A 17,145-nucleotide genomic window follows, 5' to 3' on the forward strand; every position below is an offset into this window, starting at 1 on the left:
AAAAGGGAAAAGGACTCACATGTAAAAAAAAAATATATATATATATAGTGAGAAGAACCAGGAGAACACTGAACACAGTAACAGCAACATTGTATGCTAATCAACTGTGATAGATTCGGCTCTTCTCAGCAGTGCAATGACCCAAGACAATTCCAAAGAACTCATGATGGAAAATATTCTCCACATCCAGAAAAAAGAACCGTGGATTCTGAATGCAGATTGAACCATACTGTTTCTACTTTTTTGTTGTTTTTTTTCCTTTTCTAGGCTTTTCCCTTTTGTTCTGATTCTTCTTTTACAACATGACTAATGCAGAAATGTGTTTAATGTGATTGTACATATATAGCCTATATCAGATTGCTCTTTGTCTTGGGGAGGGAAGGGAGGGTGGGAGAAAAAATTCGGAACTAAAAATCTTATTAAAACAAATGTTGAAAACTATTTTTACATGTAACTGGAAAATTATAAAATACTTTTATGATTAAAATTTTAAAAATAATAAATACAAGAAACACATTGAAATAGAGTCACATGGAGTTAAAGTAAGGAACTGGAATGGAATCTATGTTTCAGCTGAGATAAAAAGGCAAGGGTAGCAATCATGATTTCACACAAAGCAAAAATAGACCTAAACAAAAGAGATAACAAGGAAAACTACATCTTGCTAAAAGGTATGACAGACAATGAAGTAATATCAATGCTAAATATATATGCACCAAATGACAGAGTATCCAAATTCTTAAGGGAAAAGTTAAATGAGTTATAGGAGGAAATAAACAGTAAATCTATACTAGTGGGGGTCCTCAACTTTCTCCTCTCAGAATTAGATAAATCTAACCTTAAAATAAATATGAAAGAATTTAAGGAGATGAATAAAATTTTAGAAAAATTAATTTTTAGTCAATTCTCTAGGATTTTCTAAGTATACCATCATACTGTCTGCAAAGAGTGACAGTTTTGTTTCCTCATTGCCTATTTTTCTTATTATAATTTCACTGGTCAGACCTATGGATAAAGGAAAATTTTATGGCCAAACAAGAGATAGAGTGGACCACAGGAAGTAAAATAAATAATTTTGATTACATGAAATTTAGCAGTTTTAGCCCAAACAAAATCATTGCAGTTAAGATTAAAAGGGAAACAAGCAACTGGGAGAAAAATTTTTACAGCAAGTTGCTCTGAAAAGGGCTCATATAGGGAACTGGGTCAGATTTATAAAAATAAAAATCATTCTCTAATTAATAAATGGTCAAAGGATACTAACAGGCAGTTTTCAGAAAAAAATAAATCAAAGCTATCTATGGTTATATGAAAAAGTGCTTTGAATCACTATTAATTTTGTTGTTATTCAGTTGTTTTTCAGTTGTGCCTAAGTCTTTATAACCCCATTTGGGATTTTCTTGGCAAAAATACTGAAGTAGTTTTCCATTTCCTTTTCCAGTTCATTTTACAGATGAGGAACTGAGGCAAACAAGTTTAAGTGGCTTGCCCAGGGTTACATGGATAGTAAGTGTCTGAGGCTGGATTTGAACACAGGAAGATGAATCTTCCTGACTTCAGGCCCAGCACTTTATCCATTATGCCACCTAGCTACCCCATTGATTAGAAAAATGCAAATTAAAACAGCCCTGAGCTATTAGCTCATACCTATCAGACTGGCTAACATCATAGAAAATGGAAATGACAAATACTAGAAAGGATGTGAAAAAATAGAACACTATTGCACTGTTAGTAGAGTTGTGAACTGATACAGCTTCTAGAGAACAATTTGGAACTATACGCAAAGGGTTATAATACTTTGCAAACCCTTTGACCCAGCAATACCACTACTAGATTTGTATAATAAAGAAATCAAAGAAAAAAGAAAAGGGCTTATAAGTTCAAAAATACTTATAGCATCTCTTTTTGTGGTGGCAAAGAGAGCTGAAAATTAAGGAGACATCCGTCAATTAGGAAGTGGCCAAACAAGTTGTGGTATGATTGTGATAAAACACTATTGTGCCATAAGAAATGATGAGAGGCTGGTGGGCAGAAAAGCCTGGGAAGACTTATATGAACTGATGCAAAGTGAAATGAGCAGAACCAGGAGAACACTGTACACAATATTATAACAATGATCAACTGTGAGACTTAGCTATTCTGATCAATATAATGATCCAAGACAATTCTGAAGGACTCATGATGAAAAATGTTATCTATCTCTAGAGAAAGAACTGAGGAACTCTAAGTGCAGATTGAAGTGTATTTTTTTTCACTTTATTTTTCTTGCTTTTGGGGGCAACTTGGCTAATATGGAAATACATTTTGCATGATTTCACATGTATAATGGATATTGGATTGCTTGCCTTCTCAATGGTTGGGGGAGGGAGAGAATTTGAAACTCAAAATTTTTAAGAAGGAATGTTAAAAATAAAGAAATTAAAAAATTTTTTTGCAGGGCAATAAGGGTTAAGTGACTTGTCCAAGGTCACAGAGCTAATAAGTGTCAAGTGTCTGAGGCTAAATTTGAACTCAGGTCCTCCTTTATGCACTGTGCCACCTAGCTGCCCCAGAAATTTAAATTTGAAAAATAAAGTTATAACCTCTCTGAGATTCAGTTTACTCACCTATAAAATGAGTGTAATACTACTTATATTGCCTACCTTATTGTGAGGACAGCACTTAACACATCTCAATATACTATAAATGTATGTTCATCTTATTTTGTACTAGACTGGAAGCTCCATGAGGATAGGAAAAAATGTGGGATATGAGTATCCCATCCAAACTTCAAACTTTCCCTAATATCAAGCACAGGGCTCTGCACCCAGAAGATTAAGAAATGTTTGGCAAATTGAGTTGAAGGTTCAAGAAGACTGACTTCAGCATAATCTAAGGAAGTTTCCTTCTAATTAGGAGTGTTTGCAAGTGGGTTGCGCTACCCCAACAGTATTTTTTAAATAAATTTTCATCGATGTATTTTATTTTTATGTTGCCTCCATTTCACCCAGTATCCTTTCTGTTCTCAATCCCAGAGAGCCATTCCGTGTAACAAAGAACTGTTTTTAAAGAAAAAGAAAGGAAAGGGAAAGGACAAGGAAAAAATCAGCAAAACAAATTGATACATCCCAAAGGTATGAAAATATACTAATACAGGCAATATTCCACACCCATGGACCTCCCCCCTCTGCAAAGGAATGGGGAGAGGTTTCTTCTCATATTTCTTCTTTAGGCTCAAATCCACCTGTCACTAGGCAACATTTTATTTTAAAGTTACATTTTTAGCATAGTGAATGGAAATCTGGCTTTAAAATCAGGAAGACCTAGATTCAGTTTCTGCCTCTGACATAGACTGGCTGTGTAACCCTTGGCAAGTCACTTAACCTCTCAGTGTCAGAAGCATCTTATCTCCCCAAGATGATAAGTAACAGAGTAGGTCCTGATTTGCATTGATAGGAGTTCCCTCATTAGGAATTCTCCATATCAAAGTATGGGTCGAATTTAATGTGTGTGTGTGTGTGTGTGTGTGTGTGTGTGTGTGTGTGTTATATACTTAGAAGTCACATCATATATAAACTTCTTTATTGGCCACAAACCACCACCTTTTTTCAGCAGCATCACAAATGCTTGGACAGCTGATGATGAATTAATTGTTCCTTCCCTCCTGAACCAAGACATTAGTAGCATTCTGGATTCTTGGGAGAAACCAGCAGCATCTATGGTATTTACTCAGTGAGGACAGGGAATCTTTCTCTATCCAGCCAAGCCAGAGAGAACTCAAGGGATATTGCTCATAGATATGGGTGGCCATAAAACAATATTTACTAGCATTTAATATTAGTATTACCAGTATTACCAATAATATAGTATTACCAGATACATTTAAACCTTTCCCATGCTTACTAGACTTGGTCACCTCCATGCCCTTCCTCCCTAACTTCCTCTGACCTCATACTTCAGTTTAATTTAGCAAACATTTAATTTTTAAATACTTATAGAGATATATTTTTCTCTTACATCACCCATATTTCCCATTGTATCCCTCATGCCACCCCTGCACAGAGAGCCATCCCTTATAACAAATAATTTTATTTTAAAAATATTTTATTTGGGGGCAGCTAGGTGGCACAGTGGATAAAGCACTGGCCCTGGATTCAGGAGGACCCGAGTTCAAAGCCAGCCTCAGACACTTGACACTTACTAGCTGTGTGACCCTGGGCAAGTCACTTAACCCTCACTGCCCCACAAAACCAAAAAAAACAAACAAACAAAAATTTTTATTTTTCCCTAATCACATGTAAAATCAACTTTTAACCTTTTAAAAAATTTAACAAAAATTTTAAAAGAGGAAAGAAGGAGGAGAAATTAACTAATATATCAAAAAAGTTTGACATATGCAGTATTTCACACTCATGCTCCCTGCCCCTCTCATATTCACATTGCTACAAATAAATGGGGTAATAAGTGTCTTTGTATATCTCTTCTTTGGGGTCAGGCCTGGTCATTGTAATTTCGAAGCATTTGGTTTCTATTGTGTTGTTGTTTCCATCGACATTGTTGTAGTCCTTGTGCATATTTTTTTTCTGGTTCTTCTTACTTCACTTTGCATCAATTCATGTAATTCTTCCCAATCTTCTCTATATTCACCATGTTCCCTGTTTCTTATAGCACAGTAATGTGTTCATAATTTCATATGCCAAAATTTGAGTGGACTTTTAATAAGCACTTACTGCACATAGAGGTTATACTGGGCATTGGAGGAAATAGAGTTTAGATAAAGTATAGTGCTAATAGGGAGAGAAACACAAACACAGCTAGGTCTAATATGGAATTTTACATAACAAAATATGACACAATAAAGGGGGCAGAGCAAGGTGTTTTGTGAGGTCACAGAGGTAAGACCTCTGTTGTTCCCAAAGGAAACATCAGGGAAGGCTTCCCCAGGGTGTTAACCATCAAGGAGAGCTTTAAAGAATGGGAAGCAATTCCTAGAACCTCAGAGTTAGAAGGACACTATGACACCACCTAGCACAATCCACAACTAAACCAATAGACCCTCTATAATACCCCCAGTGAATCATACTTTAGCTTGAGGACTTTGCATGAAGGAGAATTCACCACCTCTTGAGGTGGCCCATTCCACCTTAGGTAGATCTATTTATTAGAAATTCTTTACTTTATCGATCTGAAGTCTTTGTGCTTCTTTGCTCCTAATCACCATTGCCCCTAGTTTTGCTCTCTAGTCTATCCTTCTTCCACATAAGAGCCCTTCAAACACTTGAAGACAGCTTTCATGTCCCATCAGTCATCGCTGATCCAGTAAAGGAAGTGAAGGCAAGACATTTTAATCATAGACAGTGGTAGAAGCAAAGGCACAGAGAGCCAGGTGAACAAAGAGCATATCTGGGGACAGAGTGTTTACCAGTTTGGACAGATACTTAGAATACTTGGAGGAATATAAGATAAGGCATTAAAGATAGAATGGTACCCATCTGTGGGGTGGGAAGTGGGCCTTGAAAGCAAGGCTAAGACATTTGATGTTTACTCAGGAGGCAATGAAGAAACATTGAAGATTTTCATTTTGACTCAATAGGAATTTTATTAGGTGCCTACTTTAGGCAATGTGGAGCAGTAAAATCACAAAATTTATGCCAAAGAAAGATTACTAGGGCAGAGATACAAATAATGATTAGAAAGGGCAAGTGAGAGGAGGTAGAAAAATCAGGAGGCTATTAAAAGGGTCTAGATGGGCAACAATGAGGCCCTATACTTCAGTGGTATGGGTCATAGTAAAGGACATAGAGAAGAAGGTAAAGATGAAAGAGTCATTGGGGAGTTGGAAATTGACATACCTAGACAGAGAGAGGTGATGAAGAGGAAAAAGTCAACAATAACCACAAGCTATTGAACATGGGAGATTGATGAATGGCAGTGCCACTGTCAGAAATAGTGAAATCTCAAGTGGGAGACACATTGAGACCTTCTCTAGACAACCCCAGCCCAGCTCCTTTGATATTCTTTTCTCTCCATCCTCTTCCTGTATTTTCCCCCTCCCTATCTTGGTGAGACAAAGTGAGTCCTGGGTGATATATGCAGGTCCCCGAATGTTTTGATATGACATTAAAACATAATCATCTAAGGAGAAAATCCCCTGTGGCTATTGAAGGGATGGACATCATCCTTATGTTGAGTTTGAGAAGAGCTGAAAGGATGAAGTGGACTTCCATCATGTTCCATGCCCAATGACTTTGAGTCCTTCTTACAAATGAACTGGAGTACACGGTCACAGGGTACATCATTCCAGGACATTAAATTTGACTTCTCTATAGTTACACAGCGTTCATTTTCACCACGGTCATTGGGTTCCCCCTCTATCCAGAACCTGGTGAGAAAAGAGAATATCATAGCACACACCCTCCCATTTCTTGCCTTTGATTTCAGAAGAGGGTCCAAAATGGGGAAGCAGAAGCCTAGAGCACCAGGGAGCAAGGAGCAGGAGATACCTCAAAAGCAATTTAGCTTTAAGTACAGCAAACCCACCAAAATCAGGCCTAAGCTGGGACTCCAACACTCAGACCTTCATGCTAAACACAAATACACACACATATTTATACACATACACACATCACACATACAAACAATATATAGACTTTCAGAAATGAAAGGCACATTAGAACATTGAGCATAGAACTTCAGAGCTAGAAGGGATCGTTTACTCCAAAACCTTCATTTCTCCAAATGAGGAAACAGGACCGGCCCAGAGATAGGAGACTTGGCCAAGATCACAGAGACAGTGATGGCTCCAGTTCTAGGCCCAAAGCCCTTGTTTCTTGACTCACAGGGCCCTGCCTTCTGAAAGCCTGCACACACCAGGCATGACAAGATGGGATCACTTTTCCTTTGGCCCTGCCTTCAGGGTCCAGGCATCTACCAGGGGCCATGGAAAAAGAAATGGCTGTGGGGGGGCGGGGGGACACAGGCATGATTATGGACTCACCGAGCATTCTCCCTCTCGTTGTATGGGGTTTCATCCACCCACTGCCAGGTGCCAGGAGATCCTACTTTTGTCAGGCCAATCCAATGAGGAGCTCCTTTGGCTACCCCATAAAGAAACTCCTACAAAATGCAATTGACAAAGGAGGTGCCATTAACTGAGTGAGGGGCATTGGGGCTGGGTGGAGAGTAATGTGCCTCTCTTTCTGTGTCTGCACATGTTCCTCTGTGTATAGGCCTTCAGGGGACCTCCAGGTAATACTTTTTTCACACCTCTTTAATGCACTCATCACTCTATAGTGTGAAACCCAATCTTTGTGTCTTAGCCACTCTGCTGTGCTGTGAGCTCTATGGAGGTAGGATCTCCATCTCACCTAAGCTTAGAATCTCCTTTTGTGACCTGCCCAGATACAAAGGAATTGAATACCAAGGGACAAAGGGAAGAAAAATGGTATTCTCTAGTCTTGCTCTAGGGATCTAACCTGGCATAGGACCAACATAGGACTTAGCACCTATTTCCTTGAGCCCTAGGTGATGTGGGCAGTTTCTTGCAGATCTAGGATCAGCCTGGCCCTTGATCATGACATTGACTCTGTTTTGTCATTGGGCCAGAGTTCAGAGACTAGAGCCCCAAATCCCTTTTATGATAAATACAGCTATGGTTTTAAGATGGGAATTTGGTTAGGGAAATAAAAGGACAACTAGGGTAGGTGATCTGGGCAGCAAACTAGGGCACATAATTCATTGGGGGAAGGAACAAATGGGAGGCACTTTATAGTAAAGACTTTGTCATAACCCCCCACATTATTGATTGTCTGAAAAAAAACATTTTCAAAGGCCAATAAATTAAATGGCCTATGTTACACCAAAAGCTCAGAGCCTCCTGTAGCAAGGGATACCTAGGGCTTGATGCTGATATCTTGCCTTGGCCCTGAGTCAGAAGGATCTCTCCCCTGGGTAGATGTTCCTATAGGTGCTTATAAGGAAGGGTCTGTTTTCCCCATGTGAATAGATGGGACACTTTCCCTCCTACTCCCCTCCCACTTCCCAGTACTGATAATAATTCCTTCTTCTATAGGATTTAAAATTTTACAAAGGGATTCTCTCACAACAACCCCAGGATTTGCAAGTATTGTCCCAGGTCATGAAGCTAATGAGTTTTAGAGTCAGGATTCGAACTCAAATCTCCTGACTCTAAATGAAGTACTATTTTCCCTTACACCATGCTACCTTTCATTATCCTCTGTGTCTAATATCCTCTTTGGGCACCAACCTGTTCTTTTGCTGAAGTCACTGAAGTCAGATGAGACTTTCGAGTGGTACAGAGCTGCTCGGCACTGTACCAAGACTTTTTCACAGTAGAAACAAAGTAAAAGTTCCCTTCAAAGTATTTCCAGTCTTGAGCGGCCATCTCCAGGATGTAACCTGGGGAACAAGGTTGAGGTGATATATCACATCGTCAGGAGCCCAGGATCTTAAACCTTAAAGGCATCTAAGAGGACATAGAGCGAACTCACGCTGGGGCAGGAAGGACCTCTGAAATATGCCCAACAAATATTCGTCCCACCTCCACTTGAACCATCTCCAGAGATGGGGAATTCACTACTTACAAACAATATTATCCTTAAAGGGGTTGACCCAAATGGTCCCCAGGACTCCAAGAGGCTCCAGAACTTTCCCACAAACCTAATATGGGGGGAGTGGAAAATTTTCTCAAGGATCCTTGATTCTCATGCCATAATATTAAGTGGTCCAGCAAACAAGGGGGAATCCTCTTGAGCCAAAGAGACTCATAGAACATCAGAACTAGAAAGTTCCTAAGTTATTATTGTAAAGAATTAATTGTTATTTGAGATTTTTATGACCCCATCTTTTGGCTAGAATTTTTTAAAAAACCTTGGCGCACATACTGGTCTGGGGCTCCGCAAACCTCACGGTGCTCCACCCACTGGTTGTAGCCGTTGCCATGGTGCTGGCTCCTCGTGTCATCACCACTTGCAATGCCTACATGGGCCTGGCAAAATTATAATGATTGGGGGCAGCTAGGTGGTGCAGTGGATAGAGCACTGGCCCTGGAGTCAGGAGTACCTGAGTTCAAATCGGACCTCAGACACTTAACACTTACTAGCTGTGTGACCCTGGGCAAGTCACTTAACCCCAATTGCCTCACTAAAAAAAAAAAAATTTAAAAAAAATTATAATGATTGGAAGCCCAGTGAAGGCAATCACGTGACTGTCAGAGTGGCCAGCCAATTGGCTGGAGGCTGTGTGTGGTCAGCCTGGGGTCTTCTGGGAAGAAGGGAGGTTTTTCGCCATTCTAGCTTGAAGCTGGAAAGCAACAGGATGTTGCTGTGGGTTCTCAGCTGATTCCTGGGCAGTGGTATTGTTCAGGTTATATAATTTCCCTTTCCCCATTTTGTTTCCTTTCCCTTAATCCTACTGATCCTGTTTGTGGGTTTTTTTTAAAGTTCGTTTTTGTTAAATAAGTCCTGCTCTGTTTTGAGGGAGGCTGTCAGTCTCCTTCCTTGCCCCAGTATTGCGGCGAGCCACCTAGCTAACACTCCCCAATTAAAAATTGGTCCCTACATCATTTAGCCTAGAGGGTCTTAACATTTTTGTGTTTGTGATGGGTCCCTTTGGCAATCTGATAAAACCTATGGACCCCTCAAGCTTATGCTTTAAAATGCATAGAATAAAATATGTTGAATTCCAAAGGAAACCAATTATATTGAAATACACTAATCAATATATATATATATATTTTTTTAAAGCCTATGGACCCCAGATTAAGAACCCCTGATCTAATCTAATCTTATTTTATAGATGCTGAAACTGAGTCCAATGGAGGAGGAAAGACTTTTGGGATGGAAAATTAGGGAGCACTTGAAGAGAGGTTGAAGGAAATTCTAACTGAAGAAGGTTTATAGCTGAGGGAGGAGAAAGTCTCCAAGTTAAATGGAAGGAAGTGAAGCAAAAAAACTGGAGGAACCAAAGAGAAGAACATGAAGAGAACCAGGAAGTTGAGAAGACAATTTGGCAAAACAAAGTTAAGAAAAAGGAAGTTGGATGTGGTGACCACGTCATTGTGGTGAGGAGTTAGGAGGTGCTAATAGGGAGAGAAGAAAGGGTTTTGGAGCTAAAAGTGCCCTCAAGCAGGTTGTTACCATGTTCCAAAGGGGAGAAAAGGTGGGGTGGGGGCGAAAGGACTGAGAATATCATTTCCAGAAAGTATTGAGAGCAGGGTGAATTTTGCAGTGCCTTGTGATGTGTGTGATGTTTATATTTCTTACTTATCCACACTCAATGAGCAGACTGGTCTCCCCCTAGAAAATAAGGTCAAGACTCTCAAAGAATGCTTCTGCCTTCTCCCAGTTATCAGGGAGAATGAAGTTCTGTTAAAAAAAAGGCAGGGTGGGGGAGTGGGAAAGAGGATTCAATGGGAGAACAAAAGAGAAAAAAGATCTGGAAAAGGCTGAGGAAAGTCGTGAACTGTGTCAGGAGACTGGAGAATGGGAGGGAGAACAGGATACAGAGTAGAAGTGCAAGGAGGACTCCTAAACACTTGGAGCTAAACAACAAATAGGAATATTGTCTTCCAAAGGAGGGGGCTGAATCCTCAAGAAGGAAGAAGCTGCTGTTCCTCCTTCAAGGAATGGTGACTCAAAGTCATAAGAGGTGATAAGCAAAAGACCAGCAGAAGAAGGGACAAACTGGTGGTTGGTGACTCCCTGCTGAAGGCTACTGAAGCAGGTATCCAAGATGTAACAGAAAAGCTCCCAAGACTCATCAGATCTGATGACCCCAACTACTTGTGGTGATTTACATGAATACAAATGATACCACCAGAAAGAATCTAGACAATGGAGCTCTACTCTACAATCAGGCAACACTCACCTTCTCACATAAGTCGCTCCATCTTCCAATGGCACACCCTCATTCCTGGAATGCTCTCCCTCTTCACCTCCTTTTCTTCTTGGCCTCCCTTGCTTCCTTCAGTACTCAGCCCAGTCTACCATATCACCCCCAAACAATTCACCAGTGCCTTTCCTCTTAGATTACTTTTATTTGTTTGTTTGGGGTTTTGTTTGTTTATTTTTGGTTTTTGCAGGGCAATGAGGGTTAAGTGACTTGCCCAGGGTCACACAGCTAGTAAGTGTCAAGTATCCGAGGCTGGATTTGAACTCAGGTTCTCCTGAATTCAGTGCCAGTGTTTTATCCATTGCACCATCTAGCTGATCCCCTTAGATTACTTTTAAGTCCATATTTGTTTGCATGTTGTCTCCCCAACTAGAACATGAGCTCCTTGAAGACAGAGATATTATTTTTGTCCTTCCTTTTATCCCCAGCACTTACCACAGTTCCTGGCACATAGTAAGCTTTTAATAAATGCTTATTGACTGATCAACTGACCTTGAAGAAATAAGGGGAGCTTCCATTACTGTTGGTGATCAAGGGCAAGGCTTCCTTTACAAAGAAAAAAGGCAGATTGAAGAAAATGAACAGCTAGTTAAGAAGATTGTATCTGAAAATGGGATTTAGCTTTCTAGACAATGGCTTAGAATGTAGGAGAGCACACTCCTGGACAGACATAAGATGCATCTAATGAGGACTGATCAAAATGTCTTTTCCTGGCATCTTGCAAATGCAATCAAAGGAGCTTTAAATTCAACAGGAAGGGGGTCCAAGGAGAACACTGCCTCCATAAACCCAAGAAGCTGCATAGGAGGCACTGTGTGGGAAGAAGAAGATCCATAGAGACCCTCAGTAACTCACAGGATACCAGAATCCAAGAAAAGAGCCCCTCTCAAAACCTATGGCCTCAAATACACAAAGAGTGGGCAACAAAACAGTTGAAGTAGATAAAGAACCTAGGGCAAGGAGGCAAATTCAAACCCATATTTCTCACTGAGCTTTGGTATGATGAAAATTCTGAATGGAATATGAGTGTAGAAGAATACACTTTATTCCAAATGAAGAGGATAGGTAAGAATTCCATAAGCCAGAGGGACAGAGAGGTGGAGAAGCATATTGGGTGACATTGAAAACCAGCTGTGACAAGAAGAGAAGTACTTTTGCCATTGGAATTTTCTACAGACCAGCTGGACAAATAAAAGAAATGGATAGGGCATTCCAGAAACAGATCCCAAGCCTGCCACAAAAGTATGGTATGTGGGTGACTTCAATTATCCAGCCATCTGCCTTAATCATTTGATCTTTCAAAAAGTGGAGAAATGAGTAATGGGATCTTCTATTCCTTTTATCTCATTCTCATCAACAAGAAGGAACAATTTAATGGGGTGGAAATGATGGGAACCTTGAGGAGCAATGAGAACTCCATATTGGAATTTGTGATAGAGAATAAGAGGAAAGCTGAGTATAGCCTGACATTCACTGTAGGAAGAGCACATTTCAAAGGGTTCAGAGAAAGTATAGTTAAGCATCCTGTTATCTAAATTCTACAAGGGAAGTCATCTCAGGAAGGATGAGAAGTTCTCAAAAATGAAATTCTGAAAATATAGAGGAATGATTCTGATGGGGTGGAAAAGGAAGGCTTGCCTAAAGAAAACTTTATACTTGCATCATTTAACCTAAGTTTGAAAAAATTCATGGGCAGAAGAAGGAGGCAGGGAATGAATGTATTGAGACTGAGGTGAGACTGGCAAGAAAATGTAAGGACAGCAAAAAGAGTGGTGAATAGAGATGATTCTAAGCTACATTTTGGGGAAAGTGGAGGCTTAAAGAAAGGCTAGGACCACCCCTCTTAATGAGTGGATGGGGTGATGATAAGTAATTACAGAGAGAAGACAGAGCTGCCAAACTTATATTTTATTATATATATATATATATATATGTTATCTATATATATTATTTTGTTTTCCCTGCCAAGGGAAATGGTCTTTGGACTGGAAAGGACTGAACAAAAATGGCTAATAGGAAGTTAATACTCAAGATAAAAAGGCTATGTAAATGCTAGTTATTCTTTTTATTTTACAGATGAAGAAACTGAGGCTCAGAGATGGGTTAACTTGCCCAGGGTCACACAGCTAGTAAGTAGCTAAGACAGGATTCAAACAACAAGTCTTGCTGATCCCAAGGTCAATGCATTCTTTTCTGACCCTGTGGTACTCTGCCTTAGTCGATCAGACTATATCTAGAGTGCTGTGATTGATTGGGGGTACCAACATTTAGGACAAACTGAGGAAGACAACTAGGATGGTGAAAGGCCTTCACATCGTGTCCTTTGAGGACTGGTTGAAGAAGCTAGGGAAGGTGAGCTGGAGAAGAGAAGACAAGGCTTTTGTCTTTTGACAAGGTATTTTGTATTTTGTCTTTTGACAAGGTATTTTGTATTTTGTCTTTTGACAAGGTATTTTGAAAAGTTGATGGATGGGGCAGGGGGATAATTTAGTAGTGTGGAATAAGAAGCACTGGGTAGAGGGGCAGCTAGGTGGCACAGTGGATAGAGCACCGGCCCTGGATTCAGGAGTACCTGAGTTCAAATCTGGCCTCAGACACTTAACACTTACTAGCTGTGTGACCCTGGGCAAGTCACTTAACCCTCATTGCCTCACAAAGAAGAAGAAGAAGAAGAAGAAGAAGAAGAAGAAGAAGAAGAAGAAGAAGAAGAAGAAGAAGAAGAAGAAGAAATGGGTAGAAACTGAAAATAAGAAAATTTAGGCTTGATATAAAGAAAACTTTCCTAAAATTTAAAGTTATGAGAATGTAGAATGGGTTGCCTTTGGAGCAAGAATGTTCCCTCAGTGCAGGTCATGGGATATCAATTTAGATCTGGAAGGGAGTTTAGAGAGCCTCAAGTCCAACCCCCTCATTTTATGAGGAAACCGAGGCTCAGAGAAGTTAAGTGACTTGCCCACAGTCACACAGGTAGTAAAGGACTGAAACAGGATTTGAACTGAGGTCTTCTGACTCCAAATTCAAGGCTTGTTAGGGGATATTGTTCAGGTGTGAGTTGGGCTGGACTGCCTCTGAGGTCCTTTCTCCCTCTGAGATTCTGTGATGCTGGGACTTGCCCAAGCTTACATGGCAAGCCAGTGGCAGAGCCCAGATCTTGAGATATTAAGAACTTGGCTCTTAATGTAGACACCAAGGGATAGCCCATGATCGGCCCAATAATGTGATCTGGTATAAAAGAGCCAGGGCTGATAAAGACTAGACAACTTGTCTTTTTTTTTTCTTCTACATCCGAAGGATCCCCAGGCCTTCTCCTACCCCTATTGGGGAGTTCTCTTTCCCCATGCCAGGGTTCCACGTTTTCCCTCTTTGGGTCCCTTTCTCTATCCAGGGAATTCCTGTGTGAGCTCAGCTAGCCATAGACCTCCCAGCCTCCTTAGTGTTCAAAGCTTCAGGAGCAGCTCTCCCCACCCCATCTTCCCACACACATGAACTGCGCTCACTCACGCTGCTGAGACAATGATGCACTCAGGGTCTTCAGATCTTTCCTCAGCTGCTCCATCTTAGCATTTAGTTCTCCAGTTTTCTTCAAATCCTGTTTCAGTTTTGGAATCTGGGCATTTAAATCCTGAAGTTCTTTCCAGTTGCTCATTAATTCCTGAAGCTGCCCAGTTTGCTGCACCAACATAGAATTAAACAGACTCTGTTGAACATTTGAATGCCTCAGGCTGCGATTTAGCATCTTGACCTGGGTGCCGGAATCCTCCAACTTGATTTTAAGATTCCTGATCTCAGAATTGAGAGAGATGCTGCCATTTTCTGTACGGCCTTTGAGCATATCAACAGAGGTCTTGACATCATCTACCCTTCCCAGTAACTGGGAATCTGGGGAGGAGGAAAGTGCAAAAGTCAGTTGGAGGGTTAACTCAACTACTCCAACCCCTTCATTTTACATATGAGGAAACTGAGGCTCAGGGAGACTAAGCAATTTGCTCAAAGTCCCACAGATAGTGTCAGAAGTGGGATCTGAACCCAGGTCTTGTGACCTCAGAGAGAGTACTTTTTTCATCATACCCCACCACAGTAGAAAGGGTCATACAAAGGAACAGCTAATACTGGGGCTGGTAGGAGCATCACTAGAGGATCAATGACAAGTCCCCAAATGCAGACACATAGGACCAGGAGAAAATCTAGGGAGCCATGGAAACGGGGTGCAGGAAACAGACATGGGCTAGGAATCGAATATGAGGGTACAAAAAACTAGTGAAAGAGCCATAGGGAGAGGGAGGCAAGGGGTGGGGAAGAGTCTGGAGAAAAAGGCAAAATGGGACTATCGGAATTTGGAGCCAGTGGACAAGGATAGATCATAACCTCTCTGGGCCTCAGTTTTCTCATCTGTAAGATGAGGAATGAGATTGGATAGTCACTAACGTCCCTTGTAGCTCTGGATCTTATAGTCTATTGTGTAGTGGGATGTGAATGAGCAGTGGGGGGTCAGATCTGAGCAGACCTGGGAAAGGAGTCCGGAAAAAGAAGAGAAGGAGGAGGAAGCAGAGATATAGGCAGAGAGGAAAGAGAGACTTGAGCCTGGGAAAGGGTAGTCACCAAGAGCAGGGAAAAGCCTAAGTGGGGTGAGGAGTAACTTCATCTGTGAGTGTGCAAGGAAGAAGCTTTCCTCCCTTTCCTAAGCTGAGGAAAGACCAAGAATTGGAGGAATTCAAAGCCATTAACTTACAGAGAATGGTCATGGCCAGGAGACAGGCAGCCAGACCCAATGTCAATAGAATAATAGCCACATAGACAGGGGGCAAGGTCCTTGGAGCTGTAGGTGACTCCTTCTTTGGAGGAGGGTCTGCCGGGAGAAGAAAAAAAGAGAGCAAGTCTGTGAAAGAAGCAGGCCCAAATCTGTTAGTCAAATCAATAAACATTTACCAAATGCTTTCTGTGTCAGGCACTGAGCTGGGTGCTGGTGATACAAATGCAAAGAATGAAACAATCCTTACTCTCAAGAAGCAGGCGTTCTGGGGCAGCTAGGTGGCACAGTGTATCGAGCACTGGCCCTAGAATCAGGAGGGCCTGAGTTCAAATCTGATCTCAGACGCTTACTAGCTGTGTGACCCTGGGCAAGTTTCTTAACCAAGGAAGGAAGGAAGGAAGGAAGGAAGGAAGGAAGGAAGGAAGGAAGGAAGGAAGGAAGGAAGGAAGGAAGGAAGGAAGGAAGAAAGGAAGAAAGGAAGAAAGAAAGAAAGAAAGAAAGAAAGAAAGAAAGAAAGAAAGAAAGAAAGAAAGAAAGAAAGAAAGAAAGAAAGAAAGAAAGAAAGAAAGAAAGAAAGAAAGAAAGAAAGAAAGAAAGAAAGAAAGAAAGAAAGAAAGAAAGAAAGAAAGAAAGAAAGAAAACCTGGCACTCTACTGGGAGATTAGTTGCCTTTCTTTATATACCCAATGCTTAACATAGTGTCTGATACATATTAAGGACTTAATAACTTCTTGACTGACTGACTGAACAAAAAGTACCTATGTAAGAATATATAGAATAAATGCAAATATATACAAGTTAGTTAGGGAAGAAGGCCAAATACAGGAGTGGGCAAGAGAGGAGGAAATGAGGAGGGTCTATATGTTCAGGACAACAGAGCAGACTCCCCTGGACTCACCTCGGGGCCAGAGGGAGATGTCCTGGTTGTCAACTGTGAAATGGGCCACTTGAACATCCTTTTCATTTTCCTTCATCTTGGCCCAGGCCACACCGTGTCCTTGCTCAGTCACCACTCACAACTGTTGCTTCAAGGGCATCTTTATCTAGAAATAGAAGTGGGAAGTGACCTCATAAGATACTTGCCCACCTCAACCCCAAAAGTCCATGTTACATTCATGATACCAGGTCTAGACCACAATTCCACCCTTTGCCTCCAGACCAGGACCTCAAGGACGTCAGCATGAGCCTCTTGTCATCCATCCAACCAAAGATTCCGTCATCAAAAGACTCCCTAAATCTGATCCCTGCTTCCCCTTCTTCTCTCTCCTCTCCTTCAAAAGGCTGCTCAGAGACTCTTTGTAGGAGCAAAAAAAAGCTGGCAACTAGGAGAGTGCCCAGCAACTGAGAGTACAGTTGACCAAATTATGGTATAGGAATGTAACGGAAAATGATTGTGCTGTAAGAAATGGTAAAATGGATGGCTTAAGAAAAAAAATGGGAAGATGTGCATGGACTGCTGGGGAATGAGATGAATAGAAGCAAGAGAATAATTTCTACGATAACAT

General features: G+C 41.0%; 1 protein-coding gene across 1 annotated transcript; it reads right to left on the reverse strand.

The window, feature by feature from the left end:
- Positions 1-6,114: 6,114 nt before the first annotated feature.
- CD207 (CD207 molecule) lies at positions 6,115-16,614 on the reverse strand. Its single transcript, XM_043972237.1, has 6 exons — positions 16,539-16,614; positions 15,620-15,736; positions 14,392-14,769; positions 8,246-8,397; positions 6,977-7,095; positions 6,115-6,361 (listed from the first exon to the last, which is right to left on the reverse strand). The coding sequence occupies exons 1-6, from the start codon at positions 16,612-16,614 to the stop codon at positions 6,115-6,117; spliced, it is 1,089 nt and encodes a 362-aa protein (XP_043828172.1).
- Positions 16,615-17,145: the final 531 nt, after the last annotated feature.

Source organism: Dromiciops gliroides, chromosome 6 (assembly GCF_019393635.1).
Source record: "Dromiciops gliroides isolate mDroGli1 chromosome 6, mDroGli1.pri, whole genome shotgun sequence".
In the NCBI taxonomy this organism is placed as follows: Eukaryota; Metazoa; Chordata; class Mammalia; order Microbiotheria; family Microbiotheriidae; genus Dromiciops; species Dromiciops gliroides.

Bases quoted from the DNA above. Each gene is read 5' to 3' on its own strand.
- CD207 (XM_043972237.1), bottom strand. From the start codon at position 16,614: ATGAAGGAAAATGAAAAGGATGTTCAAGTGGCCCATTTCACAGTTGAC. The intron at 8,398-14,391 runs GTGAGTGAGCGC...CTTGTTCCCCAG, and splicing joins TGCATCATTGTCTCAGCAGC to GTTACATCCTGGAGATGGCC. The intron at 6,362-6,976 runs GTGAGTCCATAA...TTTTCTCACCAG, and splicing joins AACGAGAGGGAGAATGCTCG to GTTCTGGATAGAGGGGGAAC.